Consider the following 14,330-nt stretch of genomic DNA (forward strand, 5'->3'; position numbering starts at 1 on the left):
AAGCCATCAGTCACAGAGGTTGGATTCAAATTGGCTTCTAGCAGATGTAACAAATCAAGGTCACCTATCTAGAGGTCACCTATCTAGATGGCTAAACCCTTTTACTGTTTACAGAAGAGACATTTAGGATTTCTATTTATCTTTGACAAGTCAAGTTTCAAATTACTTTGCCTCTTTTTTTTTTAATTTGCATTTAAAAAGATAGCAGAGATAAGTGTTCTTTAGATGACCAGATAAGACATTTACCTCTCAAAGGTTCAAGCAAGTTCCTCCTAAGATGACTTTGTTTCCCCATTGTTGACAAGTGTAATTTACCTCTTTGACCAGGAAGAGGGGCGCGCACGGAAAGGGCCTTGTCTTAGGGCCTTACAACCTAGGTAGCACTGATGTCACCACTCCTGGAAAGCCCAGTATTCCCAGACAGCATGATTACATGCCTCCTTGAAGATGGCCCTGATCGTTAAGTGTCTCAGGGAGACGGAGCTGAAAGGAGGCAGTCCCTTGTAATGGGGTTCGCAGAGAAATAACTTCAGGTGGGGCTCCGGAGGGGGTTTGGGGTGATTGACCCTCTTGAGGGCACTGAGCAGGTGGAGGAGCAGTATGTATACTCCTTGCCTAAGTGAGGAGCTTGAAATCCTTGGGGAATCAGGGGATTATGAAGGAAAGGTGACAGAGGAAGGCAGCCTCGTAATGAGAATCCAAAAGTATACAAGAACATATCAGAGTGTGCCGCTCCACACAGACTGGCCCAGGGGACCTAGAGAGAGAGAGAGAGGTGCAAATCTGTCTGGCAAAAGGGACAAGTCTTTCAGGGAAAACCTAATTTCTCAATAAGTCGGCTCAAAGAGTCAGCTGACGGAAGTGGAGAGTGAGCCTTAAAATTTTTAAGAAAATTTTGGCAGAGGGCCCTAGGGCAAAAGGGCCGTTTGGACATACACAATTTCTAAATCAAATCAGTAACCAATCCACCCCCCCCCCACCACTATCCCACCCTGTGTCGGTGGCGCAAAAAAACAAACAAGGGTGGGTGCCCCCTCCAAAGAGGAGATCACTCAGGTGCCCACCTGGCCACGTCCCCATGGGTAACTTAGATGCCTATTAGCTTTGGCACGTGGTATAGAATCCTGACTTGAATCTGACTTGCAGGGAGGGACTGGGTCCCCCAGAGGCAGATACCGACCTGAGCTGTATGAGGTCACCACGGAACCACAGGTCAGGGCCCACTCAGACCCTGCAGCAATGAAGGCCATGGAGCCACATAATCGCCCTGGAACAAGGACAAACCAGGGCACTCACTCACACACACATTCAGACCAGAGTTTATCACAGTGCCTCCCCACTCTGGGAAGGTCCCTAACTGGTGGGTGCCTCCCCCCTCTGGGAGGGTCCACCTGGTGGTCTTCTTACTGAAGACCGTAGGAGGTGATCAAGCTCCTCTTCTGTCTGGAGACGGGACCTGACTAGGTTCAGTGCCCTGGGGCCTTATCTGATCCTGTGGCTGTTCCTGGTGAGTTGGTCCATCCCTTCAATGAGTCCGGTCAGGGTCCGGCCATCCAGAGAGTCAGAGCACCGGTCCGAAAGAGAACCCAGAATACCGTTGGGTGGCACGCCTCCTCTTTCATCTCAGAGCTCCTTCACCCCAACCCAGCTGAGCCACCAGTCTGGTGGCTCAAGGGGCTGGTATGGTTGGAATCTCACTGGGGCCTCCAGAAATGTTGTGGAAATCGAATCGGTCTGTGGAGAAATGAAGCACCACACTTGGAGGGTTGGAGAATTCAGGTTTATTAAGCCAGCGGTCCCAGACGAGCTAACGCTCTAAAGTTCTGGGGCCCTGAGCTCAGGGTGAGCTTTACTTTTATAGGGGGTCAGTGAACATGGTTACAGTTAGCACTGGTTGATTAGTTATCTGGTTACTGTAAGTTACGGGCAGTTACAGAGCGAGGGAGTTGCTATGGGTTATGCGTAGCAGGTTTCCAAACAGAAACTTGCAGGAGCAGGAGCAAAATATTCCATACTTATCAGAACATCTTAAGGTTACAGTTGGTTGTTAGGTCATCTTGTTCTTGGTACAGCAAGCAGATTTTACAGAAGCAGAGCAAGCATGAAGTTATTTCTAGCTGAGTGCACAGAGCAACCACAAACTCAATAGTAAGCAATATTAAAACAACAAAAACATTTTCAAATCAGTAAAAGCCAAAGTCCTCACAAGGATTTATGTGGCCATACATGATGGACTCCCTCATCCTTACCCCCACCTCTGCCACCCTCTGAATCTCCACCTGGAATGCTCCCCTGCCCCAATATTGACTGGGAAATCTCCCCCATTTCCTTCAGCTTGACTCAGTTTTCCCCTTCTCTGTGACAAAGTGAAAAATGGTCTGCTGGCAGTTAAACTATTAAGAGGTAATGGAATAGAGAGCCCAGATATAAACCCATGCACCTGTGGCCAATTAATCTATAACAAAGGAAGCACAATTATGCAATGGAGAAAAGAGTCATTTCAATAAGTGGTGCTGGGAAAACTGGACAGCTGCATGCAAAACAATGAGATTAGAACATTTCCTCCCACCATATAAAAAAATAACTCAAAATGGATTGAAGATCTAAATGTAAGTCCTGAAATCATAAAACTAGAAGAGAACATAGGCAGGACATTCTTTGACATAAATCATAGTAATATATACATATATTTTTGGATCTGTTGCCTAAGGCAAAGGAAAAAACAAACAAAAAAAGGAGTGGGGGGGGGGGAACCTAACGCTTTTGCACAGCAAAAGACATCATTGACAAAATAAAAAGACAACCTATGGAATGGGGGAAAATATTTACAAATGATATGACCGACAAGGTTATGTTGCATTTCTCCTGAAAACCTTCCAATGGTTTCTCATCTTGGTCAGAAGAAATAGCAGAGTCCTTACAGTTGGCCCCCAAGGCACCCAACTACCTCTAGGACTTCATGTTCCACCACTCTCCAGCACGCACATTCTGTTCCAGCCATGCTGACTGAATTTCCCTTACTAGAACCTACTAAGAATATTCCTGCCTCAGGACCTTTGCATTTGCTATTCTTTCCTCTCAGAATGCTCCTTCCCCAGTATCCACGTGGCTCGCACCACCGGCTTTTTGTTTGTGCTCAGATGTCACTTCATCAGAGAGTCCTTTCCTGACTACCTTGTACATAACATAGCACCCACCTTCATTATCCCTTTCCTGTTTTATTGTTCTTCATAGCACTTTCCACTGCTTCATTTTTATATTTATTCATGGTGTTTCTTCCCATTAGAACGTAAACTGAAGAAGAGGGCTCTTGTTTGGCTGCTATACCCCTAGTGTCTTAATGATGCTAGGCATTTTAGCATTAAAAATAAAATGTAAGGTAAGATTGCTTTGCGTCAGGCACACCGCTAAACGCTTACACGTAGCGTATAATTTCTTTTCATCTGTAGTGCCCACATTCTCTGTGCTAGGCGCAGGGGGTGGCGGCCCTGCAGGTGCTCCTGGGGCAGAGCAGGGGGCAGCCGCTAGGAGGCGGGGCGGGTGCGGCCCGCAGCGGGAGCTGGTGATCCGCTCCGCCAGGGAGGAGGCCGTCTGGCGCCGCACCGCTTGGGGCCGCCCAGGGCGCATGCGCCGCGGGAGCTGAGGCCCAGTTCAGAAGCGGCGGCGCCAAGCCCGGGTGGCGTCTCCACCGCCCTTCCCGGCGGCTGGCTTCTCTGATTGGAGGCGCTGATAGCCTGAGCCGGGGGCGGGCGCGGGTCCTCACGCCCAGCAGTCTCCGCCCCCTCCAGGTCCCTGCCTGGTGACCCAGCCCAGCGAACCGGCACTGCAGCTCTGGACAGCGGCCCGAAAAGATCGCTCCAGGTGAGTGCCGGCCTCGGTGCGCTGCCAGGTGCAGGTGCAGCAGCTTCGGTCTCCCTCCACGGGCTCTGAGGCCAGGGTCCTGTACCATCCCGAGGCCCAGTCCCGCCGTCCCTGAGCCACTGCGGGCCGGCAGACCCTAAGCTCTGGTCTCCCGCGCGTCTTCCCTGGAGCATCTGGGGGTGCCCTTTCTGCAGACGGTGGCCCGAGGCATGACGCGGTGGCCCAGGAGTTGAGGGCTCTCTTGAAGTTGCTTGCCCTTTCCCGGGTGCCCTCGTGTTTCCTGGGCAGACGGGGTCGCCGCTGGGCTGCAGCGACATCCTGGATTTCTGATTCCCAGCTCTCCTCACCTCCTTCCTCCTCGTCCTTTACTCCCATTAACTCCTCCAGGCGTTCTGCAGACCTCTCTAACTTGTTAGGCAAGGTGTGGTTGGGAACGGTTTGACATCGGTCCTGGTGAAAATCCTGGCGAAAATCCTGGCGATACTATTAATCTTGGCATTTTACTTCCAGTACTTAACTTGGGTGAGCCTCAGTTTCCTGGAAAAAGGACTTCACGGTACTGCAGAGAGTTGGTGGAGGCGTAATTGACATAGCAGGTCGGAAGCGCTGCCTGCGAAGTCTGGAGCATAGCAAGAGCTTAAATGGGAGCCGAAATTATTAGTGTGCTGTTATTACTAGAAAGCTGAACGACAAGCTGCTTTGGAGGTTTTCTTTTCTTCAGCCACTGAACTCTGGACCGCCCCAATCCCATTTTTCAAAGTTTGTCTTGTGCATCTTCACTTTACTAGGTCCTGGGGGTTCAGAGTTGACTCAGATGCTGGCTCTGCCCTTGGGTTGGGTAAAATGAAGACATGTACTTAACTGAATTGTTACAATTTAGAAAGGATTGAGATAAGGTTTTTAAGAGCCCAGCAAAGCACACTGAATGCATCCCGGAAGGGTTTTTTTCTCCTTTGAACTTCTCAGTCATCATTCTTATAAAGATTACTTGACTAGTAGGTTGAAAAACTTCCTAGTGTTTTGTTGGAAGGAAAGACCAACTGGGTGACATTTCCAGTTGAGTAGCTTCAGCTGTTGTCTTCCTGGAGCTTCCATTATGGAAAAGCAGATACTGCCAGAGGCTTCACTGTTTCAAATTGTAGTTACAAACTTTCATTTTTCCTTTTCAATCTACTCCTTATTCCCTAGTAATAATGGGCTTTTTGAAAGGTTGTATTTATGATAAAAGGTGGCCGGAACTGTACAGCCCTTCCCAACCACCATAAAGAAATGCAAACTTGTAAGCGTGGTGGGCTTGCTTTGCCAGTACAGACTCAAGATAACAGCCCCCAGACTTCCTAGGTAGTGCAGTGGTTAAGAATCTGCCTGCCAGTGCAGGGGACACAGGTTCAATCCCTGCTCCAGGAAGATCCCACATGCTGCGGAGCAACTAAGCCTGTGAGCCACAACTATTGAGCCCATATGCTGCAACTATTGAAGCCCGCACGCCTAGAGCCCGTGTTCTGCAGCAAGAGAAGCCACTGCAATGAGGAGCCCTCGTACCACAATGAAGTGTAGCCCCCGCTCACGGCAACTAGAGAAAGCCTGTGTGCAGCAACGAAGACACAACACAGCCAATAAATAAATAAATTAATTAATTAAAAAAAAAAGATAACGTCCCCTCCTGTCTAGAAGTTCTGGGTTCACTACTGCTGGGAGAAATCATTCCAGTACCAGCAGGAGATGCTTGATAGAAGGGAGTCAGTTCACTTTTGCAATCTTCTGAGAACCAATTTCTTAAGACTTGTGGAATTCTCAGTTTAAGCCCAAGTCTTAAAAACAGCTGTATTGTCTTACTGATGTACAATAGCAGGACATATTTAGAATATACAGTTTAAACTGTTTTGATATGTTTACACTTGTGAAACTGTGATACATTCAGTGTCATTAACCTGTTCATCACCCCCAGAAGGTTGCTTGTGCACTGGGTATCCCTTGCAGTGCTTACCTCCTGCCCCTCGTCTCCCCAGGCAGCCATTTATCTGCTTTCTCTCAATAAAGATAAGGTTGCATTTTCTAGAGTTTTATAGAAATGAAATAATATGTATTTATGTATATGGTCTGGCTTCTTTCACTCTCCATAATTGTTTTGAGATTCATCCATGTTATTTTATGTGCATTCTTTTTTTATTGCTAAGTAGTATGTATATATCACAATATGTTGACCCGTCCACCTATTCAGGGCATTTGGGTTTTTCCAGTGTTTGACTATTGCCCAGAGAGCTGTTAGAAGTATTTTTATACAAGTCTTTGTATGGGTATACACTCATGCATCTTTTAAAATCTTTTACATATTTATTTTCAAAAATGTGGGAGACCTTGGCTGTAGTCCCAGCCTTCCTCTAGTCATCTGGGTGTCCTTGGAAGAGTCACTTCATTTTGCCTTTAGCATCCATCCCCAAGGTCTTTGCTACGCTGTGATTTTGTGCCATCACTGCCAGAAACTAGATGGTCTTTGTCGATGGCTGGAGGGTCTCAGAAGCAGAGAAGGGTGGTTTTCTTTCCCTGTGTTTCTCTTGCAAGCTTTCTTTCCTTTCATTTCACTTTTTCCCTGGGGTGTAATTTTGTGCAAGAAGGGAAGTGAATAGCTAGTGGAAGCAAGAGCTCATATCAGCTGAACTTAAAAATATTTAAATCACAATTAGAGAGGAAAAGGTGGGAGTTAACAGGCTCTAGAATTTGGGGGATCTTCTTTTTCTCGGCCTATTCTCTCTGAGTCCTCACTTCTGCTATTTCTTTGGGAACATTATGTTTAACCTCGTGGTGAGGAGGTGAGGAGGTATTCTGGGCTCCAAATGTCACATATGAACTGGGGGTGGTGGGTGGGAGGTTTCCTAGTAAAAAATTTCTCAATTTTTGCTTCGAGATATGACTTGAGCCGTTTGTTCCATATTTACCCTTCACCTAACTTTTTACCTAAACCTGGTTTAGAACTTTTTATGGGAGCATTATCTACCAGCATAATTTTTGTGTAGTAAAATTTGTGTGGACAAATAACAACAGGCTGTTCTATACAGAATGAAAATGTGGCTCTGGGGTTTGGTGGTCTGTCTGGTCCTTGGGACCCTGAGTTCTGAGGCATCCAGAGGGAAGCTGAAACCTGTGGATCCTGAAATAAATATGAATGTGGTAAGTTTCTCAAAGTAAGAATGTAGTAAGCTTCTCTGCTTTTAACAACGCATCTGTGATCAATGGTATTTTCTGAAATCCAGTTATGTAGCTACACTAGCCACGCATGATGTTTTTCATGTTCTCTGAATCTTAGAGTCAGCTAGCTGAACTTTACCCACCGGGTAAATGTGTATTTTACAAACCTCATTTACTGTCAAAACTTATACTTCTTAATAAGATAAGTGATATTTTTATATATTCATTTCATTTTTAAGTCTCACTGAATTTGTTTAAACAACTATAAAAAAAAGTGTCAAAACTTTGGAAGAATGTTAATACTGAATGTGCTGAACAGGGACAGATTACCAATGTCCATAGTTCAATACAAAAATCAAAGTATCTGAAAAAAATTTTTAGAGCAAATAAGCAAAAATAATCCCTTGAGTAATGAAAACATTTCAAAGTTATTAATCTTAAGCAAAGAGTTAAATCTGGAGATACCTTATGAAGGCATAAAGTATCAGGAAAGTACAGATTGCTACAGAAAAGAGCAGCTTTAAAACAGATGATGCAGTGACACAACTGACGAATCAGGCAGCCTTGGAGATGGAGATAAATTTATAGTCAGCCAAGAGAGTATGACCTGATATCAGGGTCTTAAGGTTACATTTTATTTCTTATCCCAAATCTTTTCTTTTTTAAGTTTTTTTAATTAAAAGCATTTTTCTCTTAACTTTTTTTCCTGTGAGAATGATAAACTCAAATCCTTTCAAGTATTTGTGGTAGAGAAAATAATGAGTACTTATTTACATGAAGTCTTCCGGATAATTGAGTTATCCATATGCTACTGAGCTCCTGATTAACAACTGCCACATGGATTAAATGGTACAAACTGCTATATATAAAATAAGAAAGCTACGAGGATATATTGTACAACACGGAATATAGCCAATACTTTAAAATAACTGTAAATGGAATTTAATCTTTTAAAATTGTGAATCATTGTGTTGCACACCTAAAACTTATGTAATATTGTACCTCAACTATACCTCAGTTTAAAAAAAAAGAAGTAAAAAAAAACAACAACCAACAATTGTCCCATGGATCTTTCTTTATGGAGTAGTGACTTTGATCATAATTCCTTATTTTTTCTCTTTCCCCCCAGGTTTATTGAGCTGTAATTGAAATATAACATTGTATTAGTTTAAGGTGTACAACGTAATGATTTGCTCTATGTATATACTGTGAAATGACTACCACAATCATTTTATCCTTTCTTGTTCTACCTTGACATTCTAGTGTAGTTTTGTTGGTCCATTGGTTAAAAACAGAGTAGTACTGTTTATGCTTCTTTTCCCAGAACAGGCTCTTTTAAAACAAGGGAAATGGTAGATTACAATAGTAGCTGGCATATTTAGAAAAGAAAGAAGTGTTTATTTGTGCCTAGGAGCCAGGATGGAAACAGAGAAGCCCAAAGTTATGGTAAAATAAGACATCCTTGGTGTAGAACATGTTAAAACGGTGTAACCAAGGTTTAACTAAGCATCTGTGGGTAGAACACAGGGGTAGAACAAGTGGAGGATTTACTCTTGTCATGGGATGTTGGCTACTAGATTGAGCATAGTGAAATTTCAGTAACAATTGATTTCTTAAATAAAACTTGGAAAATGGCATTGACATTTTGTCTTCCCCTTTGCTCCACAGAGTGAAATTCTCTCTCACTGGGGATTCCCTAGTGAGGAACACCTAGTTGTGACAGAAGATGGATATATTCTTTGCCTTAACCGGATCCCCTATGGGAGGAAGAACCATTCTGACAAAGGTATGGGTGTTTTCTGTGCTGAGATTAGAAAGCTCTGAAAATTTAACAGCATTGCTGGAATTTGGCTGGTTTTTATGTCAGTAACTAAGTTCAGATATGACTTGAAAACATTGAAATGGGATTATTTTTTAGACCAACGTACTCAGCATGTTACATTTATGCAAGGTATATAAAAAATACTTCTTTTAAAGATAAGTCATCTAATTTCATATTTTGCTTAAAGATTCAAAGGTCAGATTTGTTTGAGGATATGCTAAAATCTCTGCTTTCTTTGTTATAAGGAAACATTTTATTTAATGAAATGGTTTGAGCATTAAGTAGATAGCTCTTGCTATTTGAAAATTACTTAATGTTTTGAATAGGCAATGTATTCACATAGTTCAAAAATCAAAGAGAATAAAAAGATACACAGAGAAATACCTCCCTCCCATCTCATCCTCCACCTCCCTAGTTTTTTATGTATCTTTCCAAAATGTCTCTACTTTAAATTTCTTTATCTCTAAAAAAAAATCTCTTTAGAAAGAAATTCTCCTGAAAACTGCATAGGTGCTTCTCTGATAGCTTGCATTTCCATGGTCCAAGGCAGAGCAGGGAGCTGAGGCTCTTCACTCCCATTCAGGAACAGTGTTATCCATGGTGCTAATTCGGCTTATTTAAGCCAGCCAGGCAGAAAGCACACACACAATCCTTCACACCCAACATGGAAGCCAGCTCATCCATGCCACTTCCTCTCCTGACTTCTTGCTCTGTTATTAACAGCCTCCTCCTCCTAATGACCTAGACCAGAAACTGCACAGTCATCTCTTGACTCCCATCCTCAAGGAGCTGGCAGGTCCTCTCTAGGCTCCCCATGTTGTATGGCTTCAGTTCAGCCCTTTCTTCTCTTTGCCAGGCCTCCACCCTACCTTATGCTCTTGTGACAGTTTACTTGGCCATCTGAAATAAGCTCAGAACCTGAGAGGGAGAGAATTTCAAAACAGGAATAGGAAAATTCAGTCTGCTTATCGTTTAAGAAATTAATGCTTTTGATACATAAGAAAACAATGCCATACATCTGTACTATTTGTAAGTCCTTACAAGATACATGGAAACATTATTCATTTATCAAGGATGAAGTGATGCTATTCCTCTTACCCTTCTAAATATAGTTTTTCTCAGTTTTTGTGTCCTGCTGTGATGCTGCAACCTTACCCCTGGGTTCGGGGGTGCTAGCAAAGGCATTCTTGTCTGTGGGTAGTTGCTAAGTTGGAATCTCTGTGAGGGTACTAGGGCTGGGGACCTCCTATTCTGCCATCTTGCTGATGTCACCTCCATTATTTATGTATAGGTACCACATTCCTTGTGGAACCTTGGTTTCAAGCTGTGCAGTGAGTGTCTTCCAGTCCTGTCTCAGTGGCCCCCTCTGAGTGTATGCAGAGCCTCACTTGGGGCTCACTGGAAGTTTTTTATGACCACAGGACCTGGCCACATGGCTCCTCTGCCCATGCCAACTGCTCTCCTTTTTGCCAGCCTCCCTGTTCTCATCCATCTCATGTAGTTTTGCAGGATTAAGCTTCACAGAGCCAGGTATAATTATATGATGTTGCCACTCAACAAGCTTCTTGAGCCTAATAAAGGAAGATAACACCATTCCTTAATATTTTGTCCTAGCTGTTGTCTTTACTGTTCACCCTCATTCTATACAGCAGTGGACCTTTGAAGTTCACCATGGATATGTGCGAGAACTTCATGGTTCCCCAAACTAGAGATCACCGTTGTAGGCTGCGATGTCTACAGTGTCTTCCCCTGTAGGATGGGATGGAATACCTCTTTCACAAGGTTCATGAGGAGTACTTGAGAACCATTGGTTGCCAGCTGTGTTTACCGATCATCTAAGAACCATTTATCATTTATCAACTGCACAGGTTTAAATTGGCACCATAGCCAAATTGCAAGCGCTGTAACTGAAGTTGTATCTGTTAATAAGCATCAGAGCACTGCTCTCTCACACCCTCAAATCCAAATGAGTTATTTCCTTTTTGCTAAATTCTCACTGGGCCTCAGCTAGTGACACAACCCTCTGGATTGGCGCCCACCCCGCCCACCATCTTCATTTGTACACAGTCCTAAAAACAGTTCTTTCTGTCCTTCCAGCCACACCCAGCTTAACTGCCAACTCTCCCTGTTGCTTGAGTAGGAAGGAGACACACTTCCTCTGAACTCCCAAATGCCTTGCTAACAGGCCTCCTGAGGTGCTTTTCTTACTCTGCTTTGGGGTTGACTTAGGTGTGTACTTCCCTCTCCCCACCATCCCTCCCTGCAGCCACTCTTTGAAGGCAGAGGCTGTGACTTTGTCATCTTTGTCTTGCTCTCAGCAACCAGCAGCACCATGATGTCTGCGATGCTGGCTTCATTAGAGGTGTATTGGGCAGTCTTCAGAACTGGGATTCTGAAGTGGATGAAGGCAATGGATCCTCTCTCTAGTAACATAACATTTGCACACACAAATTTTATATTAAGATGCGGAGAGTGTGAGGATCCAGTAAAGAATCCCCTGATTTAGTTTTTATTTAAAAAGTTTTTTATTGAAGTATAGTTGATTTACAAGGTTGTGCCAATCTCTGCTGCATAGCAAAGTGACTCAGTTAAACACATATATACATTTTTTAAAATATTCTTTTCCATTCTGCTTTATCACAAGATATTGAATATAGTTCCCTGTGCTATATAGCAGGATCTTATTGTTTATCCATCATGTATATAATAGTTTGCATCTACCAACCTCAAACTCCCAGTCCATCCCGACCCCCTCCCCCTTGGCAACCACAAATCTGTTCTCTATGTCTGTGAGTCTGTTTCTGTTTTGTAGATAGATTTGTTTGTGTCATATTTTAGATTCCACATATAAGTGATACCATATACTATTTGTCTTTCTCTTTCTGCCTGACTTCACTTCGTATGATAATCTCTGGTTGCATCCATGTTGCTGCAAATGGCATTATTTCATTCTTTTTTTAAGGCTGGGTAGTATTCCACTGCATATATGTACCACATCTTCTTTATCCATTCATCTGTTGATGGACATTTAGGTTGTTTCCATGTTTTGGCTATTGTGAACAGTGCTGCTATGAACATAGGGGTGCATGTATCTTTTTGAATTATAGTTTTGTTTGGGTATATTCCCAGGAATGGGATTGCTGGATCATATGGTAATTCTATTTTTAGTTTTCTGAGGAACCTCCATACTGTTTTCCATAGTGGCTGTACCAACTTACTTTCCCACCAACAGTGTAGGAGGGTTCCCTTTTCACCACACCCTCTCCAGCATTTGTTATTTATAGACTTTTTAATGATGGCACTTCTGACTAGTGTGAGGTAGTACCTCATTGTGATTTAGATTTGCATTTCTCTAATAATTAGTGATGTTGAGCATCTTTTCATGTGCCTACTGGCCATCTGTATGTCTTCTTTGGAGAAATGTCTATTAAGGTCTTCTGCCCATTTTTCGATTGGGTTGTTTGTTTTTTTGTTGTTGAGTTGTATGAGCTGTTTGTACATTTTGGAGATTAAGCCCTTGTCTATTGCATCATTTGCAAATATTCTCTCCCATTCTGTAGGTTGTCTTGGTTTTTTTATGGTTTCCTTTGCTGTTCAAAAGCTTGTAAGTTTAGGTCCCATTTGTTTATTTTTGTTTTAATTTCTATTGCCTTGGGAAACTGACCTAAGAAAACATTGGTAAATTTATGTCAGAGAATGTATTGCCTATGCTGTCTTCTAGGAGTTTTATGGTGTCATGTCTTGTGTTTAAGTCTTTAAGCCATTTTGAGTTTATTTTTGTGCACGGTGTAAGGATGTGTTCTAACTTTATTGATTTACATACAGCTGTCCAACTTTCCCAGCACCACTTGCTGAAGAGAGTTTTTCCCATTTTATAATCTTGCCTGCTTTGTCAAAGATTGATTGACCATAGGCAAGTGGGTGTATTTCTGGGCTCTCTATTCTGTTCCACTGATCCGTGTGCCTTTTTCTGTACCAATACCATACTGTTTCAAAGAATCCCCTGATTTAGGCAATCATTTGCCTGTCTGGTCAGACCTCTACTAATTAGGCAGCTTGAAATGTGTATTTAGGAAGTTTTTGGTGTCCCGTGGAGTGTATGTGGGCTGTTTCTCAATGTTAAGCAAACTTCTCCAAAGTGTTGAGTTACCCCTACTTTGCACTAACTCCGATAAGGGAACTGAAATTCAGAAATCCATCCTTTATAGGGAAGTGGTTATATCATCTGCTCAGCCTTATTTCAGAAAGTCATGGGATGCTGACATTAGAAGGATCTCAGAGTCTTGCCTGAGCTGGGGATTTGGAGAACTTGCATTTTTAACATAACGCCTTAGTGGATTCCAAGGTAAAATCCTTGGGTTTAGGAACCCTGGTTCTAGAGCAACACCCTCATATTACTGGGCAAGACAGCTTCAAAGAGGGAAAAGGATTTGCTTTAGGTCAAAAGATAGTGGCCCAGCCAGTCTGACTCCAGGTTCAGTGTTCTTTGAACTGGAGTGTGTGGCCTTAAGTAATAAGTATTGAACAAGTTGAACCTATGATAGTCAAAATATTTGTTTTATTTGGCTAAAACAAAGAAATAGATAAAGGGCTTGCCTAAAATACATAAAATAGCAACAATAACAGTGAGACTGACTTACTTCTTGCCTAACTGGGAAATAACCTGTAAAATAAAGCAATCATCAAAAAAAGCACCCACAGTGGAACATTTATATCTGAAAAGCAGTGCGTGTCTTCTGGCTGGATGAGTGAAGTGCCTTCTGGAGTATGAGTAATTGCCTTCCTGCAGAAACAGGGTCTTTGCACTTTGCCTTGGCAAAGTCTCCTCAGGGGTTGCCCATTGAACTTAATGAGTCATGATTGAAAATTCACAACCTGGCGTTTATGAGTTAGATTTTGCGGGGAAAGGCCATCAGCCTGTGGTTTAAAAAGAAAAAAAATTTTTTTTATTATTATATGTTTTAGGATTCTGCCCAGTTTCTGGATTTTCTGTTCTTCCCTCATACGTGGTTCCTAAGGAAACCATTTCCTAAACGCAGTGCTCTAACAAGCTAAACAGAAGCCTTGATCAGCTGGGATGTAATTCCTCACCTCCCGGTGGCTCTGGACAGATGTAGGGCCATTAGTCAGAGCCCAGGCTTGTTGACTCTGGCTCCCCGAGCTCACGCCCAGGCTTGCTTGGACCTTGATGGCACGCTGGGCAGGGGACTGTGTTCAGACCCTCTGCCTAACTGAGCACCACAAGGCAGTGTCAGCTGCACAGCACAGTTTGTCTCATACTTGCAGGTGGGGCTGGAGCAAAGAGTCGGAGTGGAAAGGAAGAGAGTGCTCAGCTCGGCACTCCTCCCTCCTCCAGTGCTCCCTTTCTTCCTCCCACTTAACCTCAATGTCACTTCAGGGAGAAATTCCCCAGCTGCTCACACCCACTCAGGCTCCAGGCTACATATTCTCATAGCTCTCT

At 43.3% G+C, this 14,330-nt stretch overlaps 1 protein-coding gene across 5 annotated transcripts in view; it reads left to right on the plus strand.

Annotated features, from left to right (window-relative positions):
- The first annotated feature begins 3,659 nt into the window (after nucleotides 1-3,659).
- Nucleotides 3,660-14,330, plus strand: part of LIPA (lipase A, lysosomal acid type) — a 35,832-nt gene continuing 25,161 nt past the window's right edge. For 3 of the 5 annotated variants that reach the window (XM_057736434.1, XM_057736430.1, XM_057736432.1), the window contains exons 1-3: nucleotides 3,661-3,861; nucleotides 6,918-7,029; nucleotides 8,716-8,833. In XM_057736434.1, the coding sequence (XP_057592417.1) occupies nucleotides 6,919-7,029; nucleotides 8,716-8,833 (229 nt within the window). In that variant the 5' untranslated portion in view covers nucleotides 3,661-3,861; nucleotide 6,918. Of the gene's footprint in view, nucleotides 3,862-6,917; nucleotides 7,030-8,715; nucleotides 8,834-14,330 lie in introns of all 5 variants that reach the window. The other 2 variants (XM_057736433.1, XM_057736431.1) reach the window with 2 other exon arrangements.

The sequence above is a fragment of the Hippopotamus amphibius genome, chromosome 5 (genome assembly GCF_030028045.1).
Source record: "Hippopotamus amphibius kiboko isolate mHipAmp2 chromosome 5, mHipAmp2.hap2, whole genome shotgun sequence".
NCBI lineage: Eukaryota > Metazoa > Chordata > Mammalia > Artiodactyla > Hippopotamidae > Hippopotamus > Hippopotamus amphibius.